This window comes from Anopheles merus, chromosome 3L, assembly GCF_017562075.2.
Source record: "Anopheles merus strain MAF chromosome 3L, AmerM5.1, whole genome shotgun sequence".
NCBI lineage: Eukaryota > Metazoa > Arthropoda > Insecta > Diptera > Culicidae > Anopheles > Anopheles merus.
Window position 1 is genome coordinate 27,030,636 of NC_054085.1, and position 18,501 is coordinate 27,049,136.

Genomic DNA, 18,501 nt, shown 5'->3' on the forward strand with positions numbered 1-18,501 from the left:
GTATCTTTTATGGCGAATGACGTCATCACAACTTATGGATTACTCATTACAAAGCCACACACCACTGATAGTACGTTTGGGAAGTTCTATCGATCCCTCTAATCGATCCCGTTTATCCGTTTGTCACGCTCTACCTTCTGTGAGAAGATGTATAGCTGCTCTTTATTATTAGAGGGCTTATCACATGCACTTATCGTGCGAGAAGAAATATGACGAGCGGAGTGTGTATCCTTTTCTGACCTAGCCCTCCGCTACCTTTGAGCGATGCTGCGACCAATCAGAACGCTACCCGCGCTATCCAAAATTCAAAAAATTGTACCAGGAGATCACCCAAATCCTTCAAACATTTTATTTTGCGTTTCGTAACAAATGTTAAACTCCTCCTCTCCCCCATCGTAACAAAACGTAACGTTTGACGACATACTCTCCCACCGCCCCAAGCGTTACGTACTTGATGGATGACGCCTAAACAATGATTCTCGCATTGATAGCTTATGGCAAGACATTTATCAACCATCAGGAGGTAAAACAGGATGATCATAAAATCCCATCAAAAAACCTCACACAATTACAATAATCATCTACGACGTACATCATTCCTAGCAACGATTCCAAGAGTGGCTACGACCATCCACATCACAAAATGATTCACTGACTACTGCTCCGTAGCGAAAGGACCTAGCGGTTATAACCCTCCCATGCTAGATCCTATGGCGAAGACTCCGGTTGGCAGAAATTAATTAGCAAGCATTCATCATCAACAGGTTCATAATCGATGCCCGGGAGTCCCGGGATGCTAAGGCCGTGCGCGTGTCTCATAATGTGTGTGTGCTTCTCATAATGTTGTGCAGTTCCAAGGGGTCACACACGCTCTCTATCGGCAGCGTTGTTCCCTTCGATTCAAATCACATCTGTTCCGATCGTGTGTGCAGTCGCGCAGTGCGGTTTTCGCATCCCGCAGCGGAAAGGGCAATTTCAATTTCCTTGCTCAGCGTTTCGTTTGGGCTTTATTCTAACTCTCCCTCTCACAGGCACACGGCTCCTTTACCTCGTTTCGAAAGCACTCGAGAAAAAGGAAAGAATAGGATAAAAACAAGGAGCCACCATCGTTTGTCAAGCTGCTGCTCGAGAGAGGGGACGCACTAACCCTGTAAAATGTGCTTCTCCCCGTTTTGAAAAGGGATGTAATTCTTCGTTATTTTGCCTCGTTTCAATGCTACCGCCGCATCAGCGCACACCAAACAGCACGTAGAAAATCGTGGATTGAAAATTGAAAAACCAATTCTCGCTGGCCCCAAAAGCGCGCCGGGCCCCGGGCCCCTATTACCTCCGTGCGCGTGCATGCAGTGGAAAACAAACGACGCTCACGATATTATCCCCGCTCGGTGCTTCGCTTTCAAAGGTTACTTTGCGAAAGGGGCAACGAGGGCTCCGACCACGTTGTTTTGCGTTGCCTAACAACCGCACGCAACGCGGAGCACACTCGCGCAAAGACGCCACATGGGAAATGGGCCTATCGATAGGAAAAAACATAATCATAATCGTAAACTAATAGATCGATCCCTGCTTCTACCTCATGTGCTGCATCTTGGTCAGATTTTGCTTCCCATCATACACTGCGTTGTTTGTCGGGAAGAGCCATTGCGAAACCCCTTGTATTTCGCACATCCAACTACAACCACGTGCGTCGACAATAAACTGAAAACCCTCGAATTGCTCCCGCACGTGTGAAGTCGCGAAAAATCGGAATTTTTTTGCCAGCAGCAATCTTATCGCAGCGAAGCCAGCAGCAGTACAGTGTGGCTTCGCTGTGTCATCCTGCGTGTGTGTGAGAGTGTTTTTTTCGTTCAAAATTTTGCACAAACACAATAAAAAAAAAAAAACACCAAAGGGAGGAAAAAAGCAAACAATTGTTATCCTCGTTTCTAAAACGGATTCAATTATTAATATTAAAATTGTATTTAAGTGACAATCGTTCCCTTTTTCCGCAAGCAAAAAAAAACGACCCCTGAGGGAAGAGGGTACTGCGATGCCTGGATGCCATTATTAGCTATTGAAAAATGAAAATAAATCTAAGAAAAAGCAAAAAAAAAACGCGAGAACTGCCAATAGAAAAGGAGGGGTCGAGTGGCAGAGAGAAAAGACGCGAAAAGATTAAAGATGTAAAAGAGAAGAAAAAAAAATTAAACCCAAACCCTACTTTGAGGGTGCCAAATTGTAACAAGAAGCGCTTTGAACAGTGAACAGTGTTCGCGCAAAGGGCAAGGGACGGGGTGCAAAAGTGTGATTGAATTTCAAAACCCAAACCCCAAACCAAAAACTCCTCTGTCAGGACTGCCGTTGAAAATAAGCGAAGACGAAAAAAAAAAAAAAATGAGGGTGAAAACAACTCAATGTGACGACCAATTGTGTTGTATGGTTTTTTTTTTCACTTTGATTTTCTTTCCTACTTTCTCTCGGTTTGCGGTCGTTGCCCTCGCCCGGTTCGGTGGACAGGGGATAATAATAAGACCTTTAAATTTAATAGCTCTAAATATCCCGTATCGGGAAATCGGGTGCGTATTGAATTTCAGCTCTCCATCGAACTCCCATTTACCGAACGAGTTGTGCGATAAATGTCGCAATTCGTGGACATTTCACATTGCTAATTGCATTAAATATTGCATTGCAAAAGGACTCGTACAGGGAGGGGGATCGGAAGCTAATAAAGTTGTAGCTTTTAAGATATATAAACAAGTTGTTAGTTAAGTAAGGGAGTACAAAATACATTTGAGAACTAAAAGTTACTAGGAAAATGGTAGAAACAGTTGTGGGAATAACCGAATTAATGTTAATTATTTAGATTGAAATGGAATAATTTAGGTTTTGTCAAAAAATATTTCCGTAATATAGGCGTTGCTGCTAATTTTTGACTCTAACTAGCCTATTTTTGTGTATAAGGCAGCAATTTAGGATAATTATTACCTCTAAAGCATCAATTTGTTTTCAAATTTAACGCAATGCCTCAAACTGTGTGTTTCAAAATCATTAAATTTAGGTTAATAAACTATTAATTTGATTGATAGAAATTTAAATACCTCTAACAATTTTGTTAGGTAAAATTTGGAAGTGCTAATGGAGTAAAAAAAGTTTACTTGTTGGTAATATCTTGAAAATTTATCAAATTTCATTAGTCTTATTTTTGAAATAAAATCAAATCACCCAATTTTTGTAGTTTTTTAAGCAATATTAAACTATTGTTGTTATAAATGTTTTCAAATACCTTGTACATTAGTCTTGATTTTTTAAGAGTACAAAATTGTTGACTTAAAGTAAAGAAGGCGCGTTTGAGTCAAAATTATTTGATGCGTATTGTCAAAAATAGAGCCTAAGTTTAGTGAATGATATTACTCTCATATTTCATGCAATAAATGTAGGCCGAATTTGAATGTAACAAAAAGACATATTTCTTGTATCATTTCCAATCTACCATCGCTAATCATTGCTTTAAAACACTATAAATACATAGAAATTAGTCGTGATTTTTTTAAAGCAAAATTTCTAAAATTTGCTTATCCAGCTATTATAAGAAGAAAGCTGCTGGAATGCTGATTGTAGTAAGAACATATTTACACATCCAACATCTTGCTTCTAGCATCCCATTTGTTGGTTTCGATTGTCCGTTGTCCTTTCTTGTCGCATGCCATAGTACAATAATTCAATTCAGCCGCTAATTGAATGTCTTCGGGCATTCCTGAAGCTTCAACAAATAGAGTAAAAAGCCTAATTCTAATGTGGGCTAGCCTTCACCATCCCACCGCTCACATCCCAAAAAAGGTTCCCAAACGGTGAGAGCCTACATTCTAATTAGTGGCTGAGAGGTGGTGGTGGTGGTAATAATCATTATTATTTTGGTACATCGTACATTTGAATAGTAGGGAAAAAAAAACCACCCCGCGATTCCTTATCTCTTGTGCTCGCTTGTTCTTTAACGCTCGATGTAAATTTCCTACTGGCAGGCAATTGTATCACAGGGGTGTGTTCAACGAAAAGCCCAATGCAACACGGCACACAACAGCTACGATTTGATGTGGCTTTAGGAATGCTTCCGCAAAATAGCGGTTTTAAAGGGTTCGTTAAGGCTCGTTAAGGTATGGAAAGCAGAAAAAAAACTCGAGCGCATTTAATCATGAACAATCGCGCGTTGTAATTCAATCCATTCCGCTCGTCAAAGCTGCTTGTTATCAACAGCTACTGACTGGGGTTCTCTCTCTCTCTCTCTCTCTCTCTCTCTCTCTCTCTCTCTCTCTCTCTCTTTCTCCTCAGTATTTTGCTTTTTCTCTGTCTCTTTTCGTATCTAGTGTATTGTCTGGGGAAAACAGGCTCACCAACTAACCTACTGCCCGTGCTGCTTCCTGTCCCTGGGAGTGGTATTAATTTCACGAACACGAAAATACTTCGCGCGTCCATAATTTACCATAATTATCTGTGAATATCTTGTCGGTTCGCGCTTACCGCGTATTTCCACGTGATGGTCATCCACGGTTCGCTCCCTTCGCTGCACCATACCTTGTTTTCCCCTTGTGGTATTTGCCGCAAGGATTCCCTCTCGGGACGGAGGATTGTTCTTCCCTCTTTATTGTGTGTATGTGTTGTGCTTCTTGTGTCCATCATTGCGTGATGATGTGTTGTGGTTTTTTTGTTGTGGTGGTAAAAATATTCTAAAAAAGCAAAAAAAAAACCTCACAGAGAGAATTTTCATTTGACAACATGACGGTTTCAAAACGAAAAAGCGAGGTCTTATTTCTGCTTTTTAAATGCAATCTCGGCAATGTCGTACGACCGTGAATGGGAACAGCGCACTAAAACAAAAGCAAATTCTTCATTAATAAGAGAAAAACTCGCTGAACAGAGGGAGCATTTTGCGATGCAGAAATTTTAATAAAAGCCATTTGATTTCCAATGAATTCTTCTCTATTCTACAGTAATGTGCTTTTCTTGTGGCACTGTGCTGCTCGATGCTATGCAGTCAACACAGGTTTAGTGTGAAGTAAACGTCTTTCTCTTTTTTTTTGCCCCCAATATCATAAAGAACACTAAGACGTCTCCTGATGATTGAATTTCTCCAAATAATATTAACTTGTTTGCAGAATATTCCCAATCCATTACCGTATGTCTCCCTCACTCACTAATATGCGCTGTGATGTAAGATAAATAATTACTCATTTGCTTGGCTCTTGAAGACTTGAAGTAGTATGAACATTGATGTCTAACATGTCGTATACATGATACCAAAGAATCGTTTGGAGGATAATTTATGGACATGTGGCGAATCGAGACTTAAGATCTTTGAACAGAATTATTCATAATAAGTATAAGGTTCTACACCACAAGCGACTAGTTGAGTAATATTAAACTTCTTGGAAGTGTCTCAAGGTGAGGTACATCTAAAGAATAGCGTTTTGAAGTAAGATCCGGTAGTTACCCACTAAAATGTTGTTTGTTGTATTGGAATAATTTGATTGTTCAAAACAGTTTTGCTGTCTTATAGTACAGGGTGTTTAGCAAGGTGTTTTGGTTGCTCCCCAAAAATTGTTGGTTGCTTCTAATATTTTTGTGGGTATATTCCCTCGAATTTTTTGGGTATTTCTCAGAATTTTTTAATTCAATTGTATTGATGAATAAATCGTGAGACGAGCCCAAAAATAATACAGGAACCTACCAATAAATGGTGGACAACTCTGTACGAAAGGATTCTCAAACCTTTATGTAAAAGTACACCATAAAAATAACAAAAAAACCTATTTAGTAAACCTTTGATTGCGAAACCAAACACTCTGATAGAATTCATTCGACGGTTCTACTCCATCCACTGAATCATCGACGTTTACTGTCCATTTCTGGTCGTCCTGGAATTACTGCCCAGTTCTCATCCTGAAATCAGGATATTTTTTACCACCTCAGCCAAACACAGTCAGTCACACTCCGTACACCATGCTCTGTAACACTCATTGCCACGCAGTATTTCGTCCAATAATCTAGCGCCGTTTATGAGTTCATCTCTTCCTCACCATTCCTGCCAGAGCTCCAACGCCAAACGCTTGCAACGCAACATCATCAACAACAGCAACAAAAAACTGCTGTCAAATTACATGCAATAAACCACGCGCTTCTAAGCTCAAGCCGCTGCTGTGCGTTTTGCTCGCTGGATACGACCCATCCTTATCCCTCCCATACAGATTTTCGTTTTCATTACTCACCATCAACTTTTGAACAGCATCCTTCGGTTCGGCCGGCGCAGGTTCACAGATTCCCGGGGGTTCACGGCCACCCTTTCCTCCCGACAACTACCCCACGGGGCAGGAATTTTCAATTAAAACTTAATTACACGCACTCAAACCGAAGTGTGTATTTGCGCAACGCAACGGGAACGCACCATCCTAAAAGTATATTTATGGAAACATTCCCTCAATTTCTACGAACTCTGCAGCCTCTGCCAATGGGGGAGGGGAGTTGGAGCGTTTTTAAGGACACTGTAACGCCCGAGTAGCGATGGTTTACAGGGACTGTAAAACCTTTAATTAAGATCTTCTCTCATCTCGCTTCCATACGTCAACATCGTTCAGTTTGCGGATCACTTGACTAGTTTTGTTGTTTTTGTTTTCGTGTAAAAAAACTTCCTTCCAATTTCCGATGTACAACCTTCTCTTGCGCATGCAACTGATATTCCACTTCCGGGAAAGTGCGCCATCCAGGCACGTGACATGACACAGCGCTGCCCACCATACACAATGTGGCGAAACGCCACTGACCAAACGGCCACGTGCGCGCATGAGGATGATGAGCTGGTATGTGCTGGGTGTAGTAGTAGTAGTAGCAAGCCATGAAACCTCATCGTGCATTCAGCTCAGCATCATAATTACCAATTTTCCTCCACCGGCCATGAAGTCACGATTTTCGATTTTAGAAAACGAACCAACTGGATTTTTTTGCTGTTGTGAGTGTGCTGTGATTTGGTGTTTTCGGAACCAACCAGTGAGCTGAAAAACAAACCCAACGTACCTGAGAGAACGCGACCACCATCATCCAGGGGGCTATTTTGGCGCTCGGGAGGGGGCTATGCAATGGAATGTGAAATTGTGCTTCCTGGTGCTGCGCTCGTTCCAGGATTTTAATTGGCCGTCCACCACCGACCGGTGCAGCGAACCGGCGAACCGGCGATTGGGTTCGGAATTTATCTGGAAAAATACCTAAAACAATTAGTGTGCGCGCGCGCGCCACCCCGAAGTCTCCATTCTCTGTGCCTTACAGTCGGTGGTGCAAGTGCAAGAAACGTTCCCAATTATAAAAATACCTCGTGAGCCGTTTTAACTCGATTTCGCCACGACCTCGAACTGTTCTTTATCTTGTCTTTGCCGTGGCTCGGAATGCTTTGCGGATAGAATGGCTGAAAGTGGCCCGATCAAGTAGCCCGGGGTGGGGTAAAAGTAGAAAGTACGGCAGAATGGATGACAGCTAGCTCATAAATAGCCATGGCTACTACGCTTGGGACTGCAAACAAAAAAAAAACACAACTTGCCTTTGCTTCTCTCGTTCGCTTATCCCTCGCGCCTGAGCAGCAACCCAGAACGACAGCGAAACTGAAACGATATCTTACGCCCTCTCCCTCCAAAAGCGCCTTCCATTATCCTTGGTTCCTTTCGTTCCCAGCGGTATTTTGTTGCGGACGTGGACACACACACCGCCAACCGCAGGCAGAGGTACAGGAGCAGCAGGACGGCAGAGCACGCGGGTAAGGAAAATTCCCCCTTCAACAGTGGGCAAAAGGGAGGAAACTTTCGAATCCAATATTTAGTTTACGGTGTTCTGCAGCGACCGGCGACGGAGGGACCGCATCTTCGAGCCGGACCGGCAAGAATACTTCTCCCCCCACTGGTATGAAACTGGGGGGAAGGAATTGAATTTCAAAATAACATTATTGGCATAATAACCCAACCAGACGAAGGACGGCCGGCCGCACCACCTCAAACCACCGGGCTCTGGGTGACAGAATCCAGGCCTCGGTTAGCATTGGTCCGAGCGGGCTTACTTGCTTGTCGGATGGAAGATCCGACTTCTTGTGGGAGCTTAATTTCCCACTCCTTCCCAACTCCACCGATGCGTAAAGGACGCGTCACAGTACATTCGGTGCGTAATTTTATGCCTGGCGCCTTCAACATCCAGAACCCCGAGGTCCGTGAAGGAGAAGGATTCTGGCTGTGTTTTCGAAGAGATGTTTGCTCTATCCTGGCTGAACACGTTTCCCTCAACGTTCGATACAGCGTGTAACGACAAAGTAGATTTAAATTACCGCTTAATGAGGGTGAGCGCATTCGATGCGCCATCGTTTTGGTCCTTCGAACCGGATACAGCGCGTGACGTAGCAGTGGTGGAGCTACTTGGCGGCAAGAATCGCTTCTAACGATGTCGTCGATGGCGAGAGAGCAAGAGAGGGAGAGAGGGATGCATTAAAAACGCTCCGATAAACCAGTGATATATCGCCGAGCAAACTCCACCATCGCATCCACCAAATCCTTATCAGGGATGAATTATCGACGAACACCCAACGTCTCGGATGTGTTCGGTCGCCAGCAAGCAGCTTTGCCGAAAAGTTTCAAACTGCACCTCGTTTGGATTGCAGTTTCGTGCGGAAGTTACTTAGTATGTACCCCTTCCCCAAGTACGGCCGGGAATGAAGTTAGCTTCAGCCGGAGGGAAATAGCACACCGTGCATGTGCATGCGGCTTTGGGACGTAAGTTGGGCGTAAAATGTGTGACCTGCAAACCAATCTACGGCTTCCTCGCACCTCGTCTGTGTCTCGGTCAGGGCAAAGCAAAGTACATTAAAACACTGCGGAAAAGGTGTCTCTCTGTGTGTGTGTGTGTTCAGCCAAAACTACTTACTCCCGTTCACTCACTCACTCGCTCGGGGACTCGGAGATCAGAACAGAACTACGAAACCGGCCTGATCCACTCCATCGGTTGCTGTCTGCCCTGGTGTGCCTTAGCTCATCTGATTTACAATCCACCGGGGTAGTACGGTCCACTCCCTCTTCACACGCCCGCGGGAGGCGTAGAGCTAACTTTGTGGTAATATTTTTCCAAGACGAATTGTGTGCCTTTGCTGCCGCCACTTTGGGGAGTTCCCAGCAGCAGTGCTCTCGTGTGCATATGTGTGGAACAAGTGAAGTGTATCCGCTTTGCTCGTGGTGCTCGAGCGTCGTCACACATCTGCACATCTCTTCCCTCAATCCAGGGACACACCGCCACATGGGCGAAAGTTTTCGCACAACGATCACATTTTGAATTTAAATTACTTCCACCCAACGACGACGAGGACGACGGTTGTGCCAAACTTTGTCCTCGGTTCTCGTTGGTCTGCATCCTTTGGCTGAAACGACGACAACGATGATGATGGTTAGTTGCTGGCAGCGCTGGCTGGCTTTCTAAAGAACCGAAGGAATTATTAGCCCGAGTTGGTTCGCGTGTAGACACGGCACGGCGCAGCCTTGACTTCCGGGGAGGCCGCACCGGAAGCTGCACGAATTATCACGCAGCGAAATTAAAATTATATGTCATTTTCTTCGCCGAATTGAGCGAGCGCGAGCGCGGGCGCCCAACGTTGTGGGCTAGGATAATTATTCCACCCAACAGTCGGTGGTCTCGGGGACAACTAGCCCGGCGACAACCGGCGCTTGAAACTGTCTGCCGTGACAACTTTGTAGCCAAATGTGCCGTGCGCATCCTTCTTCGCTACTGTCTGATTAAATTTACTTCTCTCTGTGTCGCGCGTTGATTTGATTCACCCGACCATCAGGCTCCTCGACCACCACCGCGCTTTCGGGAAGGCTTTGATTTTTGACCGTCGACTGGAGCTGCTAGCTGCCCTGGGTAGTACACACACACACGCACACATCTAAAATGAAGCCTAATTACACCTTTCGATTCAACCCCGTCCGCACCAACCGAACTACACTACACTCACCCAGTCTTCATCAGTGTGTCGCATTGTTCGGGCAGTGTCTGCCTGCCTACCGGTCGCCGGTTGGGTGCTGGGCGTTCGACTGTTCCCAGGCATTGGGGCACTGCATGCTCCGCGTGTAGCAAAACAGTTCGGTTGGCTGGGGGAAAGAGTGGATTGCTAATTAGAAGGAGACCGCGCGTAGCGTTAATTAGAGACAAGCCTGCGTAACTGTCATATTCGGTAGAGTTTGTCGCAGCCCGGCATCGGTCTTGGTTCGGTGGCTCTCACTCTCTAGCTTCGGACGTTAATTTGAATTCGTCCTAATTGGGGTGTCGGGCGGGACAACAAGGTATTTTATTTTATTTTAATTAGCATCGATAGAGAGCTGCAAAAAGGGATATTTCGATGAACGTTATTGGTACCTATTCATGTAGTCTCGCTGCGTGCTCTAGCCGCAACTACGCGCCCATGATTACAGCCTTCATCGTGAGCAGCTTTGTTTGATAAAAAGGATGTGCTGTGGAGGAGGCTTTTGACAGTCAAAAAAAAACATTAAAACTCAAACATAATTGCGATTGGCAATTAAAACTAACCTGTTCGTTGCTGTAACTTCTGGACGTAACATGGCATGACAAGAAAAGGTTAAGAAAGAGAGGTTGCAGTATTTGTTACGTTTTCGTATGTATCTTCAATTCACTACCTGCTTCAAAAACGAGCTGAAACGATATTAATCAAACATAGATGTTAAATTTGGCCTTAAAACTACTTGGACGCAGCATACACGCCCTCCCACATCATCGGTTCCATGGTGTAATGGTTAGCACTTTGGACTCTGAATCCAATGATCCGAGTTCAAATCTCGGTGGAACCTGTCAAAAATTAATTTGTTTGTTTTTTATATTCTTTTTTTCTAATTATCTTGATCATTCCTAAGAACAGTATCTGTACAAGAAGGTAGTAATTTACAAAGAAACTTAAATTTACAATTTACGCAGGTCAAGTGGGGCGCACAGAGTCAGCCGACATGGATTTTAAGTGAAAAGACGCGGTTGCATCAATGTCCATAATTACCATTCTTTCTGTTTCAGATTTTCTATGCTTTCCTAGCATTATCTTCAGTATATTATCGAAGATGTTACATCAACTAATTAGTACATCATTCAACAACGACGTACTTAAAGGATACCGAAAGTCGGTTTACGGTTCGATGGCTTACAATATACTTTGGATTCGTCTACCATCTCGATAGGCTCAGGTAATGGTTTAATCACCTCCTCCAGCATAATATCCGGTATGAAATGTTGTACGCACCTTTTCGAACTAAACTCTTTTGGTTTTTACTTTTTGAAGTAAATTTTTAAAAGCATTCTGTCGCGAAAACTTTCAAAATAAGCTACATGGCTTACCTTACATGCACAAATTGTCTCAACTATCGTTAGTTTTTAAAGCTAAAATGGTTAAAGCCACCAAAATTTATATTTTGGGGTAGTACATTTACAAAACAACGAACGAATTTCCAACATGTTGGATGGTGATCCCTTCTTGCGTATATAATAATTTAAATATTAATATTGCTACCGTGGCAAAACAAATAATTATACTAAGAAGAGAACGTTCAGTCACCACCCAAATGGTCTATTTTGCTACAGATCTGCAATTAGATGTCTGAATTAATCTGCGATGTGAGATGTTATGTTAAATTGCACCGTTCTGATATACCATTACATCTATTTCTATTGCTGGATGTTGTACTCAATTCAATCATCCCGTCCTACTTGTCCCCTGTTACCAGATTTGTAATCCAATTTCGTACAACTATTTAATATGATGAATATTTAACCTGAAAATTGTACCTATCTTGCATGAACGGCAGTAATACTAAACATTTTCTGTTAGTGTATGAGCAAAATCACATACCACGTTTCGAATTGCACTCCTCCCAATAATACCCTTGACCTTTGCTCCAATATCTTAGGAACGTTCTTTCCTAACAAACGACCCTGAGCCCGAGCTTCTGTTCGCAGCCGCTACCAGTTGCAGCATTTTGATGCGAATTTTTAAATTTTCCTTTGCTGGCAGATCGTTCAAAAATGGCGTCAGGCTCATCAGAAAGCGACAGTCCGGATTTTCGGCATCAGGCTTCATCCAGCCGCCACCGGTCGAAGTGCTCGAAGCGGATTTGCTGGAACGCGGCCGGAACTTATTCTTGTAAGTAACCTCACTGTCATCAATTGATGCATCATCCTCCTCCTTGACGTCCTGCTCATCGCTCGAACGTTCAGAGGGACCTGTGTCGTGTTTGATGTTCTCCTCGATCGGTACGAACTTGATCGACTGTTTGATTTCAGTCTCATCGGGATCGTTTTGCAGCGGAGAAGACACTCGTTCGGGTCGGCATACTGTTTTTAACCCGTTTTTGCGTGCTTTACTCTTCTTCAGCCGAAAGTGACCGTGCAGGAACTGCATGTGGTCGTACAGTGGCCAGCGGATTGCTGGGATCCTTCCATCCTCCATACGTTTAGCCTCCCGGCGGAAGCAATCGCGCAGTGTTTTCCAGCGCACGCGCAACTGATTCACTGCAAAACGGAAAAGAAATTGTAATATTGTTTTGTGTGTGTTTTAAAGCTCATTTCCTTACCACTGATCGTGCTGAATTCCGTCCGCTGTATTTCGTCCCAATCTTCGATGCCCGACGCTCGACTGCGCAGATACTGGCGATGCCACAGTTTCGGCCGTTGGTGAACACATTCGATGAGACGCAGCGTGCCTTGCTGGCCGAAAATTCGCTTCCGCCCAAATTCATCTTTCACCTCCGCTGGAAGCTGCTGCTCCGGGACAGATTCCTCCTCCATCTCTGTTGCGTTCATCTACCTTCCAGGCAACAACCTCGGCTGCTTGCTGTGCTGCTCGATTGTGTTGCGGTACGAACTCGCGTGAACACCAAAACACGCGCACTGGCCGGCCTGGGGTACGCAATAGTTGGCGATAGGCGTGCTGATAAGAACGGCAAGAATAGGTGAGAAACTTGTCGCAGAACCTAAAATACAAAGAAACACGTTCATTGGGAAGGTTATTGCCACTGGTTCTTGTTCCATTTGCAGGTGACGGATTGACGTGTGCGCCTGAACTCACATGCGAATTCGGATTGCTTCTCTTGTGTGTGCGTAAACGAATTAGTTGTGTTTTGTACTTACTCGGAAAGTGTACTCCTATCAATGACGAAAGTAAATCCAAATCAAAACTATACTTCACCTTTTTCTTCACCAAAATCCTTTCGCGTTGAAAATTGCACACCGCGGCTTGCGTTGCGTCAAACTGGATCAAACGCTACGCGCACACACAGCTTACCTTGATTGGACTAGTTTCGTCTGCGTTATTGCTGTGCGTTTGACAAGCACGCACGCTGCTTCTTTCTCCTTCGCGCAGCCCTTTGCAGGACGTCGTCAGTGTGACAGCATCGGCTACTAGATGACAGGCTCCCCAACTGCTGGCCGCTCCAAGTGTTTGGTATTGAACAATCGTAGGCAAAAAGTAAATCCTCTGCTTGATTAAGTGTGTAGCAAAGGGCACGATGAAATTAGGTTGAACTTTCCAATTTGTTCAAGGTGAAATTGACATGATTTACGGTTTCTTTTCTAGGTCCTGCGACCAACTCGTTCTTCATGATGCGTGAACGAGTGCGTCACCACTTGGTTGTTTGTAAACACTTGGTAAGAAGGAAATGTTCTCCGTGCAAATCATGTATCTAAAAACTAATCCTCTTTTCACATGTCTTTTAGATGGATGCTGGTCATAGGTGAAGCTGCTTTTGTGCCTTAAACTCACTACAAAGCTACTGAGCAGTGATTATTATCCGGCGTTGGTAGAAATTGCTATCGCGAACAACCCACGCACGTAAACATCATCTACATGCGTGATCCGGGAGTGTGGCTGTATAGAAACGATAAAGAAATCGTCTAAAATAGCTTAGTACCGATATCAATAGGGTGGTGTGCCACAGCTTGGTATACAAATCGTTTTAATTCAGGCGTTAGAAGTAGCAAAACCTTATTTTTAAGCAAATCGAAGCTAAAACATTGCTATTTTAAGCTAATTAATGATTGTTTTTGCAAGCACAGGTTTCTGTACGATCGATTGCCGTTCAAATGTTCTTTTCTTAACGATTTTTTCGTAATTGTAACATTCCAATGCACAATATGCCATTTTTTTTTTTTGTAGAATAAAGTATTTATTTCGAAACTTCAACTAACTCACTTGTAAAAAACCCTTGTACGCTTGTGGAAGCAAAAGTAATGCTTATATTTAAATATACGTCCAGAGCCAACTATGACGAACATATTGTCCAGACTGAAGCTTACTTGAGTGCGCAACGGTAGGCCCAACAAGGCGAAACGATTGTTTGTTAAATGTAACATTCTTTGATGGTTCCAAGCTTAAAGTTCCAGGCAAATGATTGGATCATGACCGAAGTCCTAAGACCTTCAGTAAGTAATACACAAAACGCATTGGAATTAGTAAAGCAGCATACATCCTTAGTGGGAAATGCTAAATCCGAATATTTATTTAATTAATTTATTTAAATTGTCGCATTCAACGATCGGTCATCTCCTGCCCGCCCCCAATCGGCCAATGTATTAAATTAAATTAGGAAGAAAATGAAAGAAAAAAAAAGCTCTCCGCTCAAAGAACATCGGCGATGATACGCTCGTACTTGTCACAGCAGCGGACCAACTCTTGGCGTAAAGCAGTGCGCAAAATCTGCTGCAATTTCCTATTGGACCAGCGCGTCTGCGGGCGTCGGCAACTCCTGAGCACGGGATAGATTGCTCGGGTCAGAAATGCAGCGTCCGAATCGTCACCGGCGTCTCCGGCGGTTCCAGCGGTCGGGTTCGGGTCGGCAGCTGGTTGGGCTTGCTGCTGTGAGCCACCGGCATCGGCACGTACCCCCGAATCAGCAGTTGCGCTGGCAGCACTGGATGTAGTGTCGGTTGGGGCGGCCAAAACTGAGTTTGTAGCAGTCGCAGGGTTAAGCAAGTGCTGCAATAAAGATTGCCACATCTGGTTGCTGGTCGATGGTGACGCCATAGTAAGACAGGCAATACGAGTAACCGTTCTATTCGCTTCGGAGGATGGGCGCATGGTTTGGGCGGCCGGTGCCGGTTGGGAGCCGGGCTGCTGTTGCTGCGGTGATGGCGCAGTAGTTACCGGCTTAGAGTCCGGCTGCTGCTGCTGCGGCGATGATGGCACACTCGGTTCGTCGATGCGCTCTCGTTTAATCCGCACTTCCGAGGGTTCCACCGTTTGAGTGGATTGATGCTGCAGCTTTTTCACAGCTACAACGAGGAGGCTACGGCATTCGGAAGCGCCAGCGATGGAGGTGCCCGGTGCCGGATCATCTTCAATGATCTGGAATGTTTGTACGGCGCGCAATGCTCGGTTAGCGGGTGCCGTGGATGCACGCGGCTGCTGATTAGCGCTTTCCCAAGTACGTTTCGAGGCCATTTTCTCGATCGAAGTGCCTTTCGTGCTGGTTAGGAGGAGGACTGGCTTGGTCGGAAGAAGTTACGTAAGTGGAAAATTTTCACTCCGTGCTGTCGCAATCGTTGGCTGCTTCTACGTGTCACTTATTGACGAGCGGTTGTACCGTTTCCGACAGTTTGACATTTATCTATGTGGGGGGGGCATATCAGTGTCATTACATCCTTACATGAAGACTACATTTCAATGTAGATTAAAGTAATAGAAGGCCTGGGTAAGGGAAAAAACTGCATATTATTAGAATTAAGATTAATTTTAGTATCGGGAACACAAATAATATGTTTTTTTTTATGATCTTTCTTCAATTTCAGGGTAGTGGATAAATAAATACATTAGCACGTGGTGACACTACACTTACCCTTGGAACTGTCAAACTGTCACATCTGGACGGCGATGACGAAGCACAATACGTGGAAGTGACAATGGGTTACATAACCAGAAAAAGAGGTTTCAAAGGACGTCATCTCTTCCCTAGAAGATTCTAGAACTTTGGGGACAACATTTGTCCCAAGACATTAAATCGTATCTCGAAAAAAAGATTCTCAGCAAACATCAATGGAACCTGCGAGGAGCAGATCGTCCAAAACCGTTGCAACATTGGAGACTTCCACAAACAAATCTGAAGCCGCCATAGCGTCTGTACTGGGTCCCTCGATGCGTGCGCCACCGTACCAACAGCGGCGTGGCGTTCTGCACATAAAGCAGGAACCAACTCCACCATCCGGAAGCGTTCAAAGCGAACCGGCACGGCCAGCAAAGGTGAAGCAAGAGTGCATCGATGCCCCAAGCCAGAAAGCAGCACCGATCATGCCACTCCAAGCTTCGTTCCAGTCGCAGCTGCCTGCCGAGATCGCCAATCCACCGGTAGTGCCGAAACGAAAGCCGGCTCAAGCACGTGCCACAACGACCCGGAAGCCAGCAGCAGCAACAGCACCATCCCGCCGACCATCCCGTGCAGCCGTCCCGCGGACAGCCACTGCCGGGAGCAAGCCGCCACCCCAGCAAGCCAGCCGGGCGGCTTCGTCCCGCAACCGCAACTACCGCATACCCATCCCCGATCCGGCCGGCGGTACCATCAACATTGGCGAGGATCTGGACTACGATTTTCTGATGACGCGCGTCTATCCGTACGTGTCCTGCTTTCCGGCCGCCCGCAAGCTGGTCATCTACGACAAGATGCTGCAGCTGGTGTACCGCGAGTACATGCGTGAGAAGCGCGCGCTGGACACGGCGACATTTGCCGGGCCGGAGCTGCCTTGAGCCGCGGAACAGGCTTTCCCTTTGCGTGGGGCTGTGATGTTAGGTAGCTTTGTTTTTGTGAACCTCATTATTGTAGCTCAATTCAAATACATTCTTTGTCCTTCTGCGAAGAGAAGAAACATTGCTCGACAACATTGTGTGTGTGTGTGTGTATTGTTCCGAAGTAACCTCTCGAGAGCGCTCGGTGGAAAATTGTACAATACGCATGCTTTTTCGCAAAACGGAGAATGCGCCACGAACACACCCTTAGCCGGCTTTTCCCGCTCTCACCATTACACGGACAACTCTGTACGGGTTGCTTTTGTGTATGTGTGTGTGTGGATTTCGATTTCGTTTCCGTGCGTTGCCTTAGTGTGCGTTGCTGCAAGGTTCATCGTTCGACGGTGGAAGGAAGGCATTCGCCTCGGTATTGCGCAATCTCTTCCCGTTCTTCAAGGACTTTTCCAGAGGTTGCCTAGAACGAGTGAAAAAAGAGAGAGAGAGTGAGAGAGAAAGAATAGAAGCCGAAAGGGATGCATGGTATGTGTTGCTAACCGCACACCGTTGCAGGATATAGTTGCCTTTTCCGGGGGCAGCTTGGACGACGGGGTTTGCTATATTTATATCCACTCATCCCTCGCTTTATGTCGGCAAAGTGCAACATGCGTGTTTGGTAGTGTTCGTGTGTCAGCTGCCGGCGTTTTTCCTTTTCTGCCGTTATGTAAAGTTCCGGACCTGTGTGTGTGTGTGTGTGTGTGTGTGTGTGTGTGTGTGTGTGTGTGTTTGTGTGGATCGATTCCACTTTTCGTCGACGTCACGCCACGGCAACAGCTGAGCACGGTGGAAACCCCCCACGCCATGGTTGTGGTGGTGTGCAGGAGCGCGCGTACATAGGCGTTCTGGGGGGGGTGGGGACGGTTTTTCCCCGCTTTTTCGAAAGGAAAAGTGGTGGACGTCCCCCGATCAGCTGAGTGCCGCCCACATGTACACCGGGGAAGGCACGCGCACGGTACGGCTGTATGCAACGGACGGGCCCACTTTTGCCTGCCCTGCGGGGCTTACACACACACACATATAGCGAGCAGGCAAAACTGCTCGAATCGAGTAGTTTTTCTCGGTTTTGGGGTTTTGGATTTTTATTTTTAAATCTATTTTAAGGTTTGTTGTTAGTTTTGCCTTTTTTTTATTTTTCTTCCGAAATGGGTTGAGAATTTGGGGGGAACAAAGTGTGTGAAAAACACCCGTGCCAGAGTGAGCTGGAAAGCGACAACTTCTTATAAACGCCAGAAAAACATCTGAGATATGTGTCGTTTTTATAACCAAAGAATAAATAGCCAAGAACTCTACCAAAAAAACCACACAAAAATAAGCAGGAGCAGAGGTTAAAGTATTTTTGATAAAGGAGAAAATCGAACCAGCCAGCGGAATGTACCATTTAGGACGAGAAGAAAAAAAACATCATTCATCGCATTCTGCAATGGCTGTGTGAGTGTGAGATGAAATTCGTGTGGAAGGTTTGCTCTTCTTGCGATTGTTCTTCCGCCACTAGCACTACCACGCCTGTCAAACGCACCGTTCGAGTGACAGATGAAGTGACGTGGCAGCGCTGGCTTGCTTTGATGAGTGGATTTGGCAAAATGCTGTGCTCCTCCTTCCCTCCCTCCACCCCTTTCCCTACGCAAGTAAGTGGAAAACAACAGTCGAAACGTATGTGTGTGTGTGTGTGTGTGTGTGTGTGTGTG

At 45.3% G+C, this 18,501-nt stretch overlaps 2 protein-coding genes, 1 long non-coding RNA gene and 1 other non-coding gene across 14 annotated transcripts; 2 read left to right on the plus strand and 2 right to left on the minus strand.

The window, feature by feature from the left end:
- Positions 1–6,431: 6,431 nt before the first annotated feature.
- LOC121600362 lies at positions 6,432–7,380 on the minus strand. Of its 2 annotated transcripts, none has more exons than XR_006005800.1 (3): positions 7,289–7,380; positions 7,042–7,229; positions 6,432–6,958 (listed from the first exon to the last, which is right to left on the minus strand). It is a non-coding gene; the product is annotated as an uncharacterized LOC121600362 (long non-coding RNA). The 2 variants fall into 2 exon arrangements; XR_006005801.1 differs by having other exon boundaries at positions 7,042–7,217; positions 7,289–7,379.
- Positions 7,381–10,459: 3,079 nt separating this feature from the next.
- Positions 10,460–13,418, minus strand: LOC121600360. Of its 9 annotated transcripts, XR_006005799.1 has the most exons (5): positions 13,177–13,269; positions 12,621–13,019; positions 11,900–12,558; positions 10,576–10,698; positions 10,460–10,511 (listed from the first exon to the last, which is right to left on the minus strand). XR_006005799.1 is itself a non-coding variant. In XM_041928869.1 (4 exons), the coding sequence occupies exons 3-4, from the start codon at positions 12,847–12,849 to the stop codon at positions 11,954–11,956; spliced, it is 834 nt and encodes a 277-aa protein (XP_041784803.1). In that variant the 5' UTR covers positions 12,850–12,976; positions 13,177–13,191; positions 13,331–13,410; the 3' UTR covers positions 11,221–11,953. The 9 variants fall into 9 exon arrangements, 8 of the variants coding, with proteins under 8 accessions (XP_041784803.1, XP_041784800.1, XP_041784799.1 ...); XM_041928869.1 differs by lacking the exons at positions 10,460–10,511; positions 10,576–10,698 and adding an exon at positions 13,331–13,410 and having other exon boundaries at positions 11,221–12,558; positions 12,621–12,976; positions 13,177–13,191; XM_041928866.1 differs by lacking the exons at positions 10,460–10,511; positions 10,576–10,698 and adding an exon at positions 13,331–13,410 and having other exon boundaries at positions 11,221–12,558; positions 13,177–13,191.
- On the plus strand, positions 10,782–10,853 carry Trnaq-cug. Its single transcript has one exon. It is a non-coding gene; the product is annotated as a tRNA-Gln (tRNA).
- A 990-nt stretch (positions 13,419–14,408) lies between the features above and the next one.
- Positions 14,409–16,893, plus strand: LOC121600497 (translation initiation factor IF-2-like). 2 transcript variants are annotated; one of them, XM_041929147.1, is made up of 2 exons: positions 14,409–14,466; positions 15,832–16,893. In XM_041929147.1, exon 2 carries the CDS (start codon positions 16,076–16,078, stop codon positions 16,778–16,780), a length of 705 nt encoding a protein of 234 aa, XP_041785081.1. In that variant the 5' UTR covers positions 14,409–14,466; positions 15,832–16,075; the 3' UTR covers positions 16,781–16,893. The 2 variants fall into 2 exon arrangements, with proteins under 2 accessions (XP_041785081.1, XP_041785080.1); XM_041929146.1 differs by lacking the exon at positions 14,409–14,466 and adding an exon at positions 15,665–15,734.
- Positions 16,894–18,501: the final 1,608 nt, after the last annotated feature.

What these genes read in the sequence shown, in the direction of transcription:
- LOC121600360 (XM_041928865.1), bottom strand. Translation starts at nt 12,849, where the DNA reads ATGAACGCAACAGAGATGGAGGAGGAATCTGTCCCGGAGCAGCAGCTT. An exon ending in GGAATTCAGCACGATCAGTG is followed by an intron (nt 12,559 to 12,620) that starts GTAAGGAAATGA and finishes TCCGTTTTGCAG; the next exon opens with TGAATCAGTTGCGCGTGCGC.
- LOC121600497 (XM_041929147.1), top strand. Translation starts at nt 16,076, where the DNA reads ATGGAACCTGCGAGGAGCAGATCGTCCAAAACCGTTGCAACATTGGAG.